The sequence below is a fragment of the Hyperolius riggenbachi genome, chromosome 2, assembly GCF_040937935.1.
Source record: "Hyperolius riggenbachi isolate aHypRig1 chromosome 2, aHypRig1.pri, whole genome shotgun sequence".
Lineage (NCBI taxonomy): Eukaryota > Metazoa > Chordata > Amphibia > Anura > Hyperoliidae > Hyperolius > Hyperolius riggenbachi.
The window spans coordinates 22,349,379-22,369,258 of NC_090647.1; the positions used below are offsets into that span (position 1 = coordinate 22,349,379).

Below are 19,880 nucleotides of genomic sequence, written 5' to 3' on the forward strand. Positions count from 1 at the left end.
GTGAGCTCCTCTGAGGACAGTCAGTGACATGACTATGTACTCTGTAAAGTACTGCAAGAGAGGTTAGTGCTATATAAATACATAATAATATGGTAGGACATTAGACTATGGCTATGGTAGGATTAGAGTGTGAGCTCCTCTGAGGACAGTCAGTGACATGACTATGTACTCTGTAATGTGCTGCAGGAGATGTCAGTGCTATATAAATACATAATAATATGGTAGGACATTAGACTATAACTATGGTAGGATTAGAGTGTGAGCTCCTCTGAGGACAGTCAGTGACATGACTATGTACTCTGTAATGTGCTGCAGAAGATGTCAGTGCCATATAAATACATAATAATAATATGGTAGGACATTAGACTATGACTATGGTAGGATTAGAGTGTGAGCTCCTCTGAGGACAGTCAGTGACATGACTATGTACTCTGTAAAGTGAAGAAGATATCTGGGCTATATAAAACTAAATAATAATAAAAGACAAAAACAAACGTATGCTGTGATTTTCTGATTTTCCTCTGACTTGGATATGGAACATTTTGTCAGACAGAACTACCGCAATGGAATGACAGCCAGCATGGCATGACCGCACTGACACCCCACAGAAGCCGTCACAGAGGGGGGACCGCAGCCCCCCTGAACTGGGCCCACACAAAAGCCTCTTTTGATGAGGAAGGCAGTGGGTTAAACTGAAAAGATCAGACTGTCTATTGTCCCCGTGCCGAGGGGGGCTACAACCTTTAGACCCCTTAATAGACTGGGCAATTTGTCACCACCCACAGTGTGAGCGAGGGGGGGGGGGGGGGAGGCACCTGGTCCGCACCCCGGGCTGTGTGTCCCTCTCCCCCACACCAGGCATTAGCTGCCCTGCCTTATAATATTTGATAAATGTGGCTCAGGCTGTGTGCAGCAGCTGTGGGGAGGCCACTCATTGGGGAAATATGTTTCTGTCGCAGCTATTGAAAAAAGTTTATCCCGGTGACAGGTCCACATTACTCAAATTTTATTAACTCCGGACGCTTAACAATTTTTCTTCGGAGTAGCGAGGCTTGTAGGGCTGTTGTCAATAGGATCAGCCGGAGCTCGCAGGTCTCCGGTAACCCGGGGCGCCGCAGCTTATGAGAGCCTGGAAACGCTGCCCCGATTCAGGGGACTCGCCTGCGTAGGATCGCCGCCACTTCCTTCCGAATTCCACCGCCACTTCCTGCCGAATTCCACCGCTGTTTACAAAGCTGGCCAATCACAATGGTGAAGGAAAGACGGCAGAGGCGTGCGGCGGATATTACAGGGGAACTTGATGGACGAATGTCTTTTTTCAACCAAACTATGTAACTTGGTTTGAGAGCTTAAAGCGGAATGAAACCCAGCATTTCTTCTTGGCTTTTAAAGATTATTTACAGCATATTATATACTACCACCAATTTTTTTTTTTACTAGAACAGCATTCAACTAGTTAAACACAGGACATACAAGCTCCCTGCAGGGAAAGCTGGACGCATCCTCACTGGAGATAATGTTATCTTGTGTTTACATTCCTCACTTGATACAAATAAGTAAACACTTCTCTGACTGCGCAGACACTCCTGAATACAGTCAGACACTCAGAAAGCATTTCTGCGTACATTACAAGATGAATTAACCAGTTATGAATAAAATGCAAAGGCAGCTCTCAAAGCAAAAAACAAAAAAAAAGTACTTTGGGAACTAATTTCTACATGAATAGTAATACTTATGCACAAAAGCAAATATGATAACCGTATGGCATATAAAAAAGTAGGACAACATGTTTTTAATGAATATCATGTCTGGGTTTTATACCGCTTGAATGCCTTTGCTGGAGACATGCTTGTCATCCAAAGCACTCTTATATCAAATCGAATTCCTCCATAAGGATTAATGAAAAAGAGGATTCGTTCCACAATCCAAAAACATTTCCAGAAAAACATTTCTAGCCAAAGTCATTTTCCCATCAAAAATGCCATTTTCAATTTCGATAAAATATTTGCGAAAATACCTTGTGTTTTCGCAATATGGTCAAACAAATTTTTCTTTTCAATGTGAAAGTTTACAAAAAAAAATAAAAAAATTTGCAAAAAGCACAAACATCGTTTATACTTTCTGTGCTTGTATATCACGAGTTACAAGACTACCCAGCAAGCTCATGGTGAACCAGAACTCCTCGGGGTGGGTTAAGGTAGCCGTACATCGGACGATGATGGGCAGATTCCACCAAGAGACAAAGCCCTCTCTGATCTAGAGAGAGATCTGTCGGCTGCACATACACCGCAGGCCAATTCACTATCAATTTCATGCTGAGATCAATCCGAAATCAGCCCTGTGGGCTGCCTCGCCGCTGTGCCCCCCTAATCCCCGCCGTACCGAAGTGATAAATTACCTGTCCGCGGCCTCCGCTGGTCCCCCCGCTGGCTTCCAGGTGCGCGGACAGGTAATGTATACACTATGCCAATGGTTGCGTCGATCATCGAGAAATTGCATGCCGTTCCCGCCGCGCACCTGACCAACAAACTTTGGCCTGACATCTTTCAGCATGCACTATTGACAAAGCGACCAATTTCAGGGCGGAAATTGGTCGCTTTGTCGGTCGGGTGTGCACTTGGCGGCACCGACTTTCATCCAATCAAACTGGATGGTCGATTGGCCGCCAAATCGCCTGATGTATGGCTACCTTAAGGGGTTACAAAAAGCCCTCTTACTAAAATGCTATGGAAAACAAAAGTTTGCTACCCCATAGAGCTACATTGATCCTATGCCATGCATTGATGAGGATCAAACAATCCAAAACAGTCTGTATGCATGTTGGATTATTATGGCTCTGTACAATTTAACAAGCTGACACATCATTGCATTCCAGCGGTTCTGGAGGTGTGTTTAGCTTCTAAGGGTAGAATGGTTAATTAGCATATATTCAGCAGTGATGCACCGGGAGACATCTCAAGCTCACTCCAACCTGAATTATTGCAAATTCTTTCTGTTTTAAGAAAGCAAACTTTTGTTTTTCTTAACATCTTAGTAAGGGGACTTTTAGGACCATTGTAGTCCCTTACACACTCCAATGAGTTCTGGGTCACCATGAGCTCGCTGGGTAGCATGTCCCTCTCGGTGTTACAAGCCCTACTGCATAGAGCCAAATGAATCTATGCCATGCACTGATGAGAATCAAACAATCCAAAACAGTCTGTATGCATGTTGGATTATTATGGCTCTGTACAAATTAACAAACTGACACATCATTGCATTCCAGCGGTTCTGGAGGTGTGTTTAGCTTCTAAGGGCACAATGGTTAATTTGCATATATTCAGCAGTAATGCTCTGAGAGACAGCTCAAGCTCACTCCAACCTGAATTATTGCAAATTCTTCTTTCAAGATGATGCTTGCTATCAAGTTAAAATTTCATAAAAATATTAGCTTATCTTGCACTGCGCTCTTAAACCATTAGCAACTTGAAAAGGAGTTATCTCGTTTGAGATAAGTGCGCTGCTTTTGACCTTAAAGTGGATCCGACAAACTTTTACACATTGCAGAATTGTGTTCCTTTCATATAGTTTATTGGGCATTCCTCAAGCCAAATACTTTTTTTTGTTTTGTATAAGGCCTCTGTCACAGTGGGACGTTGCGTTTGATGCGACGTTGAAGTCGCACAACGTGCCCCTAACGCAGCGCATGTAGGTTATGAAATTGGATGCTTTTTTGTACTACGTTATGTGTCTCTTGGTGCACCGTTTTCATCGCATGCTGATGGAACGAAAACAGCGCATGCGTTACATTAAAAAAAAAAAAAAACACCTTACTGAGCATGTGAAACACACAACGCAGCAGATGTATTGCTAATCGCACTGCATGCAGCACTTTCTAAATATTGCTACACGTTACACACTACGCAATGTGTGCACTGTGAGTGTCGCACAGACTTTGTATTGATGTGCGATAGTCTGCGTTATTTTTTATAACATGCGACTTTTAACATCCCACTGTGAAAGAGGCCTTAAAGAGACTCTGTAACAAATTGTTTATCTTTATTTCTTCTATGCTATAAGTTCCTATGCCTTTTCTAATGTGGTCTGGCTTACTGCAGCTTTTCCTAATTGCACAGTAGCTGTGTTATCTCTGTTATATGATCTAATCTTCTCTCTATAGTCGGCACAGTCAGGCTGAGGCAGTCAGACTGGAATGTGCAGGGCTGCTTGTGATTAGCTAGAAGCTGTACACACCCCCTGCAGGCTCTGTGTGACTAACACACTCTGCTTAGCTGAGCCTATTAGAAGCTGGTTAGTTTGTTTGTAAACACTGCCTAAAACTGGCAATTACAAGCCAGGTTTGCAGCAGAGAATGGCAGAAACAGCACAGAGGGGACCAGGAGCACATAATGAATAGAATGGTATGCTTTTTATTGTAAGAATTTCAGAGTACAGATTCTCTTTAATACTCTAATTTCCTATAAACTAAACAAGCCTCGCCCACAACTCCTTTTGTGCCTTGGCATTGTAGCAAGGGCTTATGGGAGCTCAGTCTGGGCAGGAAGAGGGGGAGGTGTTACTAGCCAGAGATTTCAGAGGCAGAGGGGAGGAGGGAGGAGAGGAGACTGAATTTCCACACAGGCAAGCTGATAGCATCTCCAGCCCTCAGCCTGTGACAATGTGACAAACAGAACATGGCTGCTCTCATTGTATCACAGGAATAAATAATCATAAAGTTTTGAAGCTGCTTGCAGCTAGATTTGCTGTGTAAACTATCTAAACTTTAGATAAGATATATAGACAAGTTACTTGTCATAGTTAGTTTTTCATCTCGGATCCACTTTAATTGGCAGAACTCATTGTGCTGTAAATTCTTGTAATGCTTTGATGCAGAGGATATAAAAACTGACAGCAGAAGTCCTCTGCTATTGTCTCATACTGCCCCCTAGTGACAAGTGGCCATAAATACATATTACAGCAGTACTAATTAGAAGCAGGGAAATGTAACAAATAAGAAATTTAAAAAAAATGTTCTAAAATAAATTGACTTGGAGCAAACCTGTAAATAAACTGACTGCTAAAGGGTTAAACCAAGTTACTCTTAGTCCAGTTTTATGCTTGATTTTTGTGAAAGAGAAGAGTTGAGCTTTACTTGCATGCAGTTTGTTCCAGCCCCTAGAAGTCTATGTGGTCCTTTGCTGTAGTACCGCTGCCCTCTAGTGCCCCGCTAGCCCCTCTGAAAGATGCCTGGCCACAGTAGTGGGCGCATGCGTGTCTACGTGCCTCTCTCGATCGTGCTCCTGCACAGAGACAAAATGCAGAAGAGCAGAATGCTCCAGGCTATGGGAGAGCGATGGAAGGAGACACGGGGATGCACTCACACTGAAGCCGGCAACCACAGCTGTCTGTCAGAGGGGCTATCAGCGCACTGGAGCGCAGAGGAAGTGCAGCGCTAGAGCAGATAGACTGCTGGGGGCTGGAAGGAGCCGCAGGTAAGTAAAGTGGATGTCCTTTAAAGGACACCCGAGATGAGAGTGATATGGAAGCTGCCATATTTATTTTCTTATAAACAATACCAGTTGCCTGGCAGTCCTGCTGATTCTCTGCATATGCAGATTAGGTACTCTGACTTAAAGAGAACCCGAGGTGGGTTTGAAGAATATTATCTGCATACAGAGGCTGGATCTGCCTATACAGCCCAGCCTCTGTTGCTATCCCAAACAACCCTAAGCTCCCCCTGCACTCTGCAATCCCTCATAAATCACAGCCATGCTGCTGACAAACAGCTTGTCAGAGCTGGCTGTGTTTATCTCTATAGTGTCAGTCTGCTGCTCTCCCCGCCTCCTGCAGAACTCCAGTCCCCGCCTGCATCCCTTCCCTCCCTGCTGATTGGAGGGAAGGGACGGGGCAGGGACCGGAGCTATGCAGGAGGCGGGGGAGCAGCTGAGACTGACACTACAGATGTAAACACAGCCTCACAGCACGGCTGTGATTTATGAGGGATTGCAGAGTGCAGGGGGACCTTAGTGGGGTTTGGGATAGCAACAGAGGCTGGGCTGTATAGGCAGATCCAGCCTCTGTATGCAGATAACATTCTTTAAACTCACCTCGGGTTCTCTTTAAAGGAATACTTAAGTCTAGAAAAAAAAATGACATTTACTCACCTGGGGCATCCCTCAGCCCCCCGAAGCTGGATGGTGCCCTCGCAGCCCCGCTCCGATCGTCCTGTCCCCGCCGGCGGCTACTTCCGGTTCGGCGACAGCCACCGACAGGCTGGGAACGCGGCTGATTTTCCGCGTTCCCAGCCGCTGCTATCACTCTCTATGCTGCTATAGCGTATATATATACGCTATAGCAGCATGGAGAGTGATAGCAGCGGCTGGGAACGCGGAAAATCAGCCGCGTTCCCAGCCTGTCGGCGAACCGGAAGTAGCCGCCGGCGGGGACAGGACGATCGGAGCAGGGCTGCGAGGGCACCATCCAGCTTCGGGGGGCTGAGGGATGCCCCAGGTGAGTAAATGTCATTTTTTTTCTAGACTTAAGTATTCCTTTAAGGTGCGTACACAAGTACTACTAAATGCAACAACGGGTCCGCCGGACCCTCCCGCTGGGCGGTCTTTAGCCGATAGTATGCGCGTGTGTAAGCGCTGTCGGCGGACTGATAAGGGTGTTTCTGAACGATCCGCGGATCGTTCAGAAACAGCCTTATCAGTCCGCCGACAGTGCGTACACACGCTCATACTGTCAGCTACAGACCGCCCAGCGGGAGGGTCCGGCAGACCCGTTGTACTGTATTTAGTAGTACATGTATACGCATCTTAATGTTTTCCTGGATTGGCCACATGTTTGTTGCAGGGTTCTGACTCAGACACTATGTATGCCAGAAGATCAACAGAACTGCCACGCAACTAGCATTGTTTACAAGGAGATAAAAATGGCAGCCTCCATATCACTCTCACCTCGGGTGCTCTTTAAAGAGGACCTGAACTGAAAATAAAAAGTCAAAATAACCAGTGACTGGATAGTGTACTGGTTAAGGGCACTGCCTTTGACATGGGAGACCAGGGTTCCAATCCTGGCTAGGGTCAGTTCCTATTCAGTAAGGAGTTCAAGGCAAGACTCCCTAACACTGCAGGGTGGCCTCCTGAGCGCGTCCCAGTGGCTGCAGCTCTTGAGCGCTTTGAGTCTTACAGGAGAAAAACGCTATATAAATGTCTGGATTATTGTTATACACAAGTCATACTTACCTCCTGTGCAGTTTACTCAATCTCTTTCTCCTCCTGCGTCCCATTTGTCCGCTGTGATCAGTGGATTTCTCCGTCCTACATTTTATAAATAGCCATTACCCCATAACAGCTTCCTGGTCAGCACACTGTTAAACTGTAATATCACCCACTTGAGCCATAGGGAAACATGGTCATTACCTTGCACATTCAGTTGTAACTGACAGCTGCTGATATATAACTGACAGCAACTGGTATATTTCAGGTCTGACAAAATATTGTCAGAACTGGAAGGGATCACTGTAAGAAGAAAATGTTGAGCTTCTGAGAGGAACTGATGGTGAGGTAAGTATGTAATATTCATTTACAGCTAAGTCATGTGTTTATTTCAATTAATTTTACGCACTTCAGGTTTCCTTCAAAGTAAACCAGAGACTTCGGTATGCCCTAGAAGCACAGATGTGTCCCTCGCCGTCCTCCTGCAGTCCTCCATTTGTCCGCAATCATCCCCGGTAACAGGCTCAGTCGGGTCCAGTCTGGGTCTTCTGCGCATGTGTGGGAGGTCCATGCATGCGCAGAAGACCCTGACTGACGTGACGGAGCCTGTTACCGGGGATGATTGCAGACAAATGGAGGTCTGCAGGAGGACGGCGAGGGACGCATCTGTGCTTATAAGGCCCGGGAGGAAGGCCCGGGTAAATAAAGTATCTTTGCATACCAAAGTCTCTGGTTGACTTTAAAGGTGCCCACAAGTGGTACAATTTTTTTCATCAGATGTAATTTTTCAACACATTTTACAATTTGTAAGTAATTAGGTACAAGAAGGTAATTAACGATTGTTTCCATAAACTGGTCAGTTAGGGCATTTTCTCTGTTTAGATACGATCTTAAAATCCAATACAACTAGACTGATTACATTTTCTGTTCCAATCGATCATAGAATCGTTTCACATCGATTTTGGCCACACACTGTGCAGTGTTCTGTACAATTCAATCAAAAAGTGTTCAAATCAAAAGAGTTGAAAGATCGTAGGTGATGAGAAAAATTGCACCATTAATGGGCACTTTAAGGCTGATATTGGGGAGTGGAAGCAGCATGGTGGCGTAGTGGTTAGCTCTCTCGCCTTGCAGCGCTGGGTCCCCGGTTTAAATACCAGCCAGGGCACTACCTTCATAGAGTTTGTATGTTCTCCCCGTGTCTGAGTGGGTTTCCTCTCGCATCCCAAAAATATACAGATAAGTTAATTGGCTTACCCCTGAATTGGCCCTAGACTAAGATACATACACTACACGATACATGCATAGACATAGGACTATGGGGGGGGGGGGGGGGGGAGGGGGATTAGATTGTGAGCTCCTCCGAAGGACAGATATGTGACAAGACAATATACTCTGTACAGCGCTGTGGAAGATGTCGGCGCTAAATATAAATCCAACGTAATAATTCCCGTGTCCCTGCGTCCCGGTTTCCCGGTGTCCATGAGTTTGTGCTACTGTGCAAGTGCCGCACAGACAGCTGTTGGGAAAGGGGGGCGGGCGTGTGTGCGCAAGCGCGCTGACATGCGGCGGTGGTGGCAGCGACACACCTAGAGCCCGTTTTTAAACGGGCTTAGGTCAACTAGTACTACATAACAATAAAGCCTTTTCATCATAGGTTTCTATGGGAAACGCATCTGCTTGTCGGGAGAAATCAACAGTGCCCATCAGCCTCATCGGTAAAATAAATACTGACAAGAATAAAAACCAAAACCGTTTTACAGGCATCTGAAAGCTTCACTTTGTAAAAGTTCTAAAAAGCAAGCCTCATCAGAGGAGTGTGCGTGGCACATACTGTAATCTTCTGCACACAAACAAGTCTGGGAGAGGTTGTTTTTAACACTACTACTAACAATATTTCAACTTTAAAGAACTTTAACCCAAGGATTGAACTTCCCAGTAGCTTCCTAGGGGGTCTGTATGGCTGATATTGTGGTGGAACCCCTCCCACAGGGTGATGTCATGACCATGGCCCTGACAGTTTCCTGTCTGTGAATAATGCTGCATTATGGGAAATAATGGCTTTTTCTAACTGCCAAGCAAGCAGTGTCTCCTTCTGTGCATAGAACTCCCAGTAACAAACATTCCGTACAGATCACCTGGCAGAACTAAAGATGCCACCACCAGTGATACATTTCAGAATGTAAATCAGGGAGAGGAAAGATTTTACAGTGGCCAAACACTGACTAAATGATCTATAACATGAATATTGTAAACAATAAGCAATTTTATTCATTTTGTTGTTTTCACTACAGGTCCTCTTCAAATCCTGGATGTGAATAGGACTCCCTGTGCTAGATTCTGCGGTTCGGGAATAGAGCAGTCAGTGGAGGTCTGAGCGAGGCAGAACGTATCTGCGCGGCTGTCAGCAGCTGGCTGTGGGTGCCGGAAGTGTGAATGAGCCCCGAGGGGGGAAGGAAGGCCGCGTTTGTCAGATGATTGACCGCCAGGACAAGAGACAATAATGGCCGGGCTGGTATCAGGCTTATAAGCGCTGGTCTCTCGCCGGATGAGCGCTCGCACGCTTATGATACTGGTATTGATTCCCGGCGCAGGGCAGTAAATTGCGAGCGCGATGATTAAAACAATAAAGAGCGAGTGTGGCTGGCCGCGGCGTGACTCCGTATTGACCGGCGAGGTTGTGCCCTGTGTACAGAGGATTAACCCCCGGGCTGCTGCTCAATGCAGGGGGTCAGCCATGTTTCCCTACACTGGACTTCCTGTCTACTTATCTGGAGGGAGAAGAATGAACAATGAGCAGCCCACAGAGCTGAATGCAGGCCGGATAGAGAGAGACCAGACACAGATCTGTAATGCAATGTATGTGCTCTTGTGATCCGCACACCCCTGCTCTGCTGCGTGTACAGTCATTGCGTGTTTCAGAGACCGGAACCCCTCAGACTTCATGCCACTGACCCCCCCATCTTTCCTGAACTGGAAGTACCCAGACATTGTTTGATCTGGTAGAAGGTTGACTATTAACCATTTCAGCCTGCTGGGATTTTTCACCTTATGCATTGGAGCAATTTCCACCTCCCATTCATTCGCCAATAACTTTATCACTACTTATCACAATGAATTGATCTATATCTTGTTTTTCCGCCACCAATTAGACATTCTTTTGGTAGTACATTTAGCTAAGAATTATTGTTTTCTAAATGCATTTTAACAGGAATATTAAGATAAATGGAAACGATTCATTATTTCTCAGGTTTCGGCCATTATAGCTTTAAAATAATACATGCTACCATAAGTAAAACCTGTGTATTGTATTTGCCCATGTGTCCCGGTTATTACACCATTTAAACTTTGTCGACCGCAACACACCAATTGGCGTGAATGCGGCAGCAGCTTCAGGACAAATACACGCCGATTGGCGTGAACGGAGTTCTATGGGGCTAGCAGGAGAGCACGCATCACCGCTTGGAAGGTCTCCCAATCACGTCCAGGCGGCAGGAATGGTTAAGGTGGCCACACACCACACAATTAAAAAGATCCAATTTTACACCAATTCAATAAATACAAATCGGTTGTATAGAAAAATCAAAGTTTTTTTTTCATTCAATCGAGAAATCTGATCAAATTTCCCATTTTTAAAAGAAAAATGGGAGTGTTGTACTTTTCTGGTCATTTATATGGAAATTGAATGGTGTAGGGAAGATGGTCAATTACTTGATGTTCAGACTTTCAGCAATTTTTTCTGAGTTTCCAATCATTTTTATCCTAACTGAGGAAAAATTGAACATGTGTGTGGTACGTTGGTGAGATTTTTTAAACCTTACAATCAGTCAGGAAAATGTATTGCAATTTTTGAATTAAAAAAATATCTAAAAAAATTGTATGGTGTGTTGCCACCTTAAAATAGCTCCCTCTCTGATCGAATAGTAACACGTTGGGGACACCAGCCAAGGAACGGTCGATCATCCCAATGTCAAACGCCTTTACTACCAGGCACCAGACCCCGCCCTTGTAACAGAGGGATATGGAGGCTGCCATGTTTATTTCCTTTTAAAGGGAACCTAAACTGAGAGAGATTTGGATGTTTCCTTTTAAACAATATCGGTTGCCTGGCACCCCTGCTGATCTCTTTGGCTGCAGTAGTGGCTGAATCACATGCCTGAAACAAGCATGCAGCTAATCCAGTCTGACTTCAATCAGAGCACCTGACCTGCATGCTTGTTCAGCGGCTGTGGCTAAAAGTATTAGAGACACAGGATTAGCAGGAGAGTCAGGCAACTGGGATTATTTTAAAAGGAAAAATCCATATCCTTCTCAGTTTAGGTTCCCTTTAAGCAATAACGATTGCCTGGCAGCCCTGCTGATCCTCTGCCTGGAATACTGTCAGCCATAGCTGCTGAACAAGCATGCAGCTGATCAGATGTTTCTGACATTGTCAGATCTGACAAGATTAGCTGCATGCTTGTTTCAGGTGTGTGTTTCAGACACTACTTCAGCCAAATAGATCAGCAGGGCTGTCAGGTAACTGGTATTGTTTAAAAGGAGATAAATATGGCAGTCTCCATACTGTCGGTCTCACACCTAGGGTTCCTTTTAACTTGCTGCCTTAGCTGTGAATCATCTGGCATCTGGACAGCAGACGATCCAATGGCTGCTACACACGATGCAACTTCCCATCAGATCTGATCTGCACCAGATCGAAAACGGGATTGATTAATTAATTAGGAGCAGGTCAGACATGTTGAAAATAATCGATTCAACCCGTTGATCTGACGGTAAGTTGCATCGTGTGTACCTGTCATAGCCGATTTGGCAATTGACTGCTCCCCTTATATGATAAATGCACTGCATGATCTCTGCTGTGGCTCCCTTTAGGCCCCGTTCACATTGCGTTCCTCTCGCGTTGGGCATTTTTTGGAGCAATTTTTTTTTCATTTGCGGCGCTTGGGTGGGCGTTGCGTTTCCCAAGTGCTTTTCCCGAGCTTTTTTTTAAATTCACTCCCTGACACAAGTGAGGAAGTGAACTCTTTGACACGGAAAATAATAAATGCAATGTATTTATTCTTAAAAACGCGGACACAATTGCTGCACAAAGCGATTTTGTGAGCGTTTGCGTTTTTCTTCTACCTTCCATTGAGGCGGAATTGCCACACAAATGGTCCAGGCACCGCTCTGCTGAGCGGATCGGAAACGAACCGCGCTGATATGAACCTTCTCATACAGACGCATTGCACAAGCGTTTTGTGGGCGATTTTAAGAATCGCCTCCGCTTGAAAAAGGCCTTAAAGAGACACTGAAGCGAAAAAAAAATGATGATATTATGATTTGTATGTGTAGTACAGCTAAGAAATAAAACATTAAGATCAGATACATCAGTCTAATTGTTTCCAGTACAGGAAGAGTTGAGAAACTCCAGTTGTTATCTCTATGCAATAAAGCCATTAAGCTCTCCCACTAAGTTAAGCAGCCCATACACTCAGCCGATTTTCTGGCCGACCGATCGATCCCGATCGATCGCAAATCGGTTGGCCAATCGACCGATCGATGGCCGATTTCAATCGATTTCGATGGATTTCCACCGAACTTGCAGGGTGGAAAATTTAGGTCGATCTGATGAGATTGCTTATCAGTTTGCATTGGCCTTAATGGAAATCTGATGGCAAAAAAATGCCATCAGATCGAATTTCAATAGATTTCAAACTGAAATCTATTGGAATTCTATCCTGGTAAAAAATGTTCTAAAAACGCATCAGATAGATCATCAGATGCATTTCTTATCTATCTGCTGCCAATCTGACGAGTGTATGGGCACCTTTAGTCTTGGAGAGGGCTGTTATCTGACTTTTATTATCTCACAGACTGCTCTGAAAAACTCATTTTGAATGCTGAGTGTTGTGTAATCTGCACATATTATAGAATGATGCAATGTTAGAAAAAACACTATATACCTGAAAATAAAAGTATGAGAATATTTTCTTTGCTGCTAATCTTCTAGTAATTATTCATAGTACACAACCAATTCACTATATCATATTTTTGTTTTCGCTTCAGTGTCTCTTTAAAGAAGAAGTAAAACACAACATGACAGATTTCTATTCAAAATAAAACCATGATTAGCCTTTGCTAACGTGTCCTGCTAATAGTCTACATCCTGATATCAGTGACAGGTCCTCTTCCCACAGGAGCTCCAGGTTAACCAGCCTGGGTCTGTAAGGTGGGAGAACATCTGTAGGTCTAGACAGCATGAAAACAAGGTGGTGACGGGTCAAATGGAAGAGGTAAGACAAGGTAAACAGCCCCGAGGGTCCGCTCAGGGACCCCATCTGTCCTCACACTCTAAACACGGAGACGTTTGGAGACTTTCACTGGAGCCGACACTCTGAGGAGGACATTCCTCTTTACCGTGAAGGAGGCGAGCAGAGCCGGCTGCTCAATGCTCAGCTGGTGTGGTGACCCCTTTGTTGGATACACAAGTCCTTCAGAGGTCAACTGAGCCATTGATAAGAGCATGGCCTGAGGGAGCCGGAAGGCAGGGGGCCTGTTTAAGTGACCGGTTAATGGTTTGTTGGCTGTGAGGAGGGTGGAAGTGCCTGAGGGAAGGAGAGATACGGAGGGACAGGTGGAGAGGAAGAGACGCAGAAGGTGAGATGTTCATCCAGCCAGAACCTCCTCACCTTCTGCTCCTCACCACACAATCCAGCCACAGTCACGGGGCTCTGAGGTCTCTGCACTTCATTTTACTGAAACCCCATCCCTCTCCACGCTAAACTTTTTCTCAGTGTTCGGAATTAATAATCATCAGATTTTAGGAGAGTGCCGCAACCCCTGTGAGAATCACATCTGACTCTCCCCCTGTACCCGCGTGCATGAAAAAAAGGGCCCGGCTGGATAACGAAATGGTGCCGGTGGATAACGAAATCTTATTAACGTTAAACATCATCATCAAACTTGGTTAACGATAAACACGGTTGTAAAAACAAACGGGAGATGAAAACTAAAATATATTAACATTAAAAATCGTTACGTATTTCAACAATACAGCTTAAAGAGAAACTCCAACCAAGAATTGAACTTTATCCCAATCAGTAGCTGATACCCCCCCTTTTACATGAGAAATCTATTGCTTTTCACAAACAGACCATCAGGGGGCGCTGTATGACTGATATTGTGGTGAAACCCCTCCCACAAGAAGCTCTGGGACCGCGGTACTCTGGGCAAACTGCCACAATGTAACAATGTTCACAGACAGGAATTAGCTGTTTACAGCTGACTCCAACGGCCAAAACAGCTAGGAGCAGCTACATAACCTGTCCACAGTAACAATGTCACCATGTAATAAATGTGAGAATGTAAATCAGGGAGAGGAAAGATTTTACAATGAGCAAACACTGACTAAATTATTTATACATAATTATTGTAAAAATGAAGCACTTTTTTATTACACTATTTTCACTGGAGTTCCTCTTTAACCCAACCCTACCCAACTCTACTCTCACACACAACCCTCCCCTGGTGGTGCCTAAAAATAACCACTCCCCTGGTGGTGCCGAACCCTAACCACCCCCCTGAGTGGTGCCTAAAACTAACCGCCGCCCAGGTGGTACCTAACCACCCCCCCGGTGGTGCCTAACCTTAACCACTCCCTCTGCAGAAAAACCTTTTCACACATAGAAACGAGAATATCTTCGATAACGTAAAATCTGTACATGCAAACAAATTAATTTCACAAAAACTATAACGTTGCAAGTTTCTTAAGTGATAAACATTTATTAGGCGCCTTTTTTCTGCTTTTTCGTCGTATTTACAATAATTGCATTACAGTCTATGGCGACGCCCTTTCCGTCCACCCTCACCCGGCCCCCTTTTTTCCAGCTCCCCAGTACCCCAGGTGTTGTCCACCATTCCCCAGCTTACCCCAACCTTCCCCTCTCTCTAAAGTTCAAAGGTGGCTGCATACTCAGGCCTACAACAGGAGATTTCCCAGCTTCAACGCCACATTTTAAAGCATCATCGCGAAAAATTGTAAAATGTGTGCATATAAATGTACAATTCTCCCAGAGTAAATGCACCATTCGTTACTTTTTTCCTATGTTGCTGACACTTCGGCTGGTGCACACAATGCAGCTTCTTAATAATTGGGCCCGCGACAAGACTATGCTCTAGATTTTGTCCCCTTATGTGATGGAGTTTGACACCCGATTATAACTGTGCCGACATATTAGGGAGCCTAAAGTGATAGGTATATGGAGGCTGACATATTTATTTCCTTTCAAACAATACATGTTACCTGGCTGTCCTGTAGACCATCTGCCTCTAACACTTTTATTCATAGCCCCTGAGTGAGCATGCACCAGATCAGGTGCTCTGTGACTGGATTAGCTGCATGCTTGTTTCAGGTGTGTGATTCAGCCAGTACTGCAGCCAAATAAATCAGCAGGACTGCCAGGCAACTGGTATTGATTAACAGGAGATAAATATGGAAGTCTCGATTTTGGTTCCCTTTAAAAGAAACTGTAGTGAAAATAGTGCAATGAATAAAATGCCTTTTTTTTTTTTTTTTACAAATGCATAAAATATTTAGGCAGCGTTTGCCCATTGTAAAATCTTTCCTCTTCTGTTTTTCATTACAAAATTGATTACAGGGGGCGACATCTTTAGTCCTGTCAGGTGTGGCTCTGCGGAATGTTTGTTTCTGAGATTTCCACAGCAAGTACAAAATATACCTGGTCTCACAGTAGAATGTTCTGAGAGGAAAATTCTGCATAGCTAAACAGCCTAGGCTGTGACATCACTGGGAGGGTGGGGTAATATACCAAAATAGACCAGACACAGAACATTCATATTGCGCTTTTCTCCTGGCGAACTCAAAGCGCCCGAGCTGCAGCCACTAGGGGGCGCTCAGCAGGCAGTAGCAGTGTTGGGGAGTCTAGCCCAAGGTCTCCTTACTGAATAGGTGCTGTACTAGCTTACTGACTAGGAAGAGTCGAACCCAGGTCTCTCCTGTGTCAGAGGCAGAGCTCTTGACCGGTACATTATACAGCAATATATAGCTATAGGAAGTATTTCTGATGCTGTAACCAGGAAAATGACCATAATAGTGGCTATCTGGAATAATTTACTACATTCTACATGTCACGCACACACACGCTAGACTATACTCGTCTGGGGTGGCCAAGAGACGGCCTAGAGAGAGATTCTAGCATGTGTACAGGAGCACCAGACATCGCCTAAAGAGCTGGCATGCTGGACCCACAGTCTATGGCCAATGTCCCTGCAGAACTGCACTGATGGACTGTGGGCCGTCTGCAGGGCCGGCCCTAGACTATTTGCCGCCTGAGGCGTTGCAGGAAGTGACGTCAGTGGAGCGCACGCTTGGAACGAGGAAGAGGTGAGTCCTACCCGCCCGTGCCTCTTACACATAGCGGCTGCTTGTATTTAAGGCTGGAGGGGAGCGGAGCACGGGGGACCCAGGCGAGGGAGGGGGGGTCCGACCCCCCTCCCCGCCGCTAGGCCCAATACCCCCGTCCTGCCAGCTACCCCTCCAGCTCGGCGGCCGGCTCCCCGCACGGACGGGCGGGTGCCGCCCCTGGAATTTTTCCGCCTGAGGCAAAAGTTTCACCCCGCCTCATGAGCGGGCCGGCCCTGGCCGTCTGATACGCACTGTGCAGACCTTCTTATGAACAGGCATTAGTAAAATGTGAGTCCACGCTCAGATTGTACAGACAGTCAAGGTGGCCATACACCCAGCAATGAGGGCAGATTGGACCAAGAGACAGATCTCTCTCTGCTTGAATCTGATTGGAGAGATCTGTTGGCTGCCCATACACCGCAAACCGATTCCCAATCAATTTTAGCATGCAATCTCTCAGGAATCGGTCGAGGCCGCCACATTTACACATTACCTGTCCTGAGTCGCGGTGCCCGCCTTTCTTCTGAATCCTCCGCTCTTCCATAGCCCCATATACACTGCCGGTGTTGTGTCTGATGACGCTGCCTGTGGATTTGTGCTGCCCCGCATGCGCAGTAGGAAACTGTGCGGCCACATTTCCTATTGAATGATGCTGCTGGAGGTAAAATACTAAATATCTCCGCTACCACACCTCTTACGCTCCCCAAATTTTCAGGGTAGAGAAGGGACCCCCCCGAACGACCTCTATGCCAAATTGCAGCCCCCGAGACCTGCTGGTTCCAGCGATAGGTTTCTGTAATCTATCTCCTGAACCAGCGGGGATCAGGGGCTGCAATTTGGTATAGAGGCAGTTCGGGGGTGCCCTCCCTACCCTGAAAATTTGGTGAGTGTAGGATGTGTGGGAGCGGAGATATTTATTATTTTACCTCCAGCAGCATCATTAACTTCACACTGAGCATGCGTGCTACTCAGTGTGGAAGGAAGCTTCCGGGCAGCGCGATCAGACATTACACCGGCGTGGCGCGTGATGTCACACGCGCCAGCAGCGTGTATAGGGCTAATGGAAATACACATATTACATAAATACACATATTATACACACACGTTATACACTACAGGAACAGCCCAGAGGTTTCATCGTGTTCGTCCCTCATCCCGATATCGCTCGCTGTTACTGCTGCACACCTGGCAGCCCATGACAGCCCGACAGCTTGCAGCATGTCCGACCGATATATGTGACAAATTCCAGCCCTATACTGGTCGCATGGTCGGTCGGGCATGCACCTCTTGGCACCAATTTTGATCAGATTCCGATTATAAAAATCAAATCAGATGGTCGATTGGCCGCCAAGTCGCCTAACGTATGACCACCTTTAGTTTTTCCTTTTCCAGGCAGAGCTGTTTTCTTTGTTTATCTGTTCCGTGTGCCTTTTGAGAAAAGATACTCTGCACTGTCAGCTTCATATGACCCTTTACCAGCTGAGACCATTGATAATAAAAGACATTCGTAAAACGGTTACATATGAAAGTAGCTTGGCAAACACATTCAAAGGGCCACTATCGCAAAAATTGTAAAATGTAAAATACATGTAAACACATACAAATAAGAAGTACTTTTCTTCCAGAGTAAAATGAGCCATAAATTACTTTTCTCCTATGTTGCTGTCACTTACAGTAAGCAGTAGAGATCTGACAGAACCAACAGGTTTTGGGCTAATCCATCTACTCCATAGGGGATTCTCAGCATGGACTTTATTCTTTATAAAGACATTCCTTGAAAGAGATTTATACAAAGATGCTGGCCAGCCTCCCTGCTCACTTTTTTTTGACAGCTGGATGGAGTAACTGCCTTTCGCTAAGTGCTTTTGAAACTGAACACAACCCCAATGAGGAGATGGGCTAGTCCAAAACCTGTCAGTTCTGTCAGATTTCTACTACCTACTGTAAGTGACAGCAACATAGGAGAAAAGTCATTTATGGCTCATTGTACTCTGGAAGAAATGTACTTCTTATTTGTGCGAGTTCAAATGCATTTTAAATTTTACAATTTTCGCGATAGTGGTCCTTTGAAAAAAAAAAAAAAGGGACTAAAGACTTTGTAATGTGACATTTATAATAATTCCTTTTCTTGTATAGTGCTTTTTTCCTGTCGGACTCAAAGCGCTTATGAGGCAGCCACTAGAGCGCACTCAGTAGGCAGTAGCAGTGTTAGGGAGTCCCGCCCCAAAGAACTCCTTACTGAATAGGTGCTGGCTAACTGAACAGGCAGAGCAGAGATTTAAACCTAGGTCTCCTGTGTCAGAGGCAGAGCCCTTAACCATTACACTATCAGCACAGGACGGGGACGCTGGGCCCCTGTGATGTTCTCCATCCATGATCTGTGCATGACTCACCTCCCTCCAACAATGCCTGGACCGCGCTGTAGTCATCGGCCAGAGCGGCGTAGTGCAGAGCCGTGCAGCCGCGGAAGCTGACGCGATTATTCAGGCGATTGCTGAACTCGTCCTCCCGCGTCACCAGCACTAAACAGGGAACAGAGGAGAGGATGGTCAGCATGGGTGGCAATTCATAAACACACAACATCTACTGTACATCTGCTACTGAATACATACAGGCATGAGGAGGAGGGACCAATACCAGCATACACAGATCAATTGCACCAATCAATCCCTCTCCAATCAGAAATCAATCAATAGTGATCGATTCCTACCACACTACATGTTCAATCCACGTAGATTTCAGCACAAATCAATTGTGCATCAATTGAGTCGCAGGAGTTTAGTATGACTCAATGCATTGCAACGCTGTGCGGCCCCTGATCTCCCTCTGCCCCGCCCCCTTCTGTGGTCATCAATCTCCCACCGCTCCTTCCCCACCCCCTTCTGTTGTCGTCAATCTCCCACTGTTCCACCCCCTTCTGTGGTCATTGATCTCCCGCCGCTCCAGCCCCGCCCCCTTCTGTGGTCAGCGATCTCCTGCCACTCCTGCCCTGCCCCCTTCAGTGGTCATCGATCTCCTGTCGCTCCTGCTTCCTACTCCACGCAGAGATCGGGGGCCAATAGTATTGCTCACATATCTCTGATTGTCTTATCTCTACATCAGGTCTTGATCAAGCACTGAATGCAGACACAACCCCTGCTGTGCACAGATGCTCACCGATAGGCTGATAGTTCCAGCTGCATGCAAATTTCATGCAAATTGTATGCAGCTGTAAACTGAGCCAACCTGATGATTCTGATTGGCATAGTCCAATTTCTACATTTGCATGTAAGCCA

General features: G+C 45.7%; 1 protein-coding gene across 1 annotated transcript in view; it reads right to left on the minus strand.

The window, feature by feature from the left end:
• The window catches only part of CLPB (ClpB family mitochondrial disaggregase), a 178,032-nt gene that overhangs the window by 103,980 nt on the left and 54,172 nt on the right, over positions 1 to 19,880 (minus strand). The window contains exon 5 of the mRNA XM_068266561.1: positions 18,999 to 19,127. Within this exon, the coding sequence (XP_068122662.1) occupies positions 18,999 to 19,127 (129 nt within the window). The remainder of the gene's footprint in view (positions 1 to 18,998; positions 19,128 to 19,880) is intronic.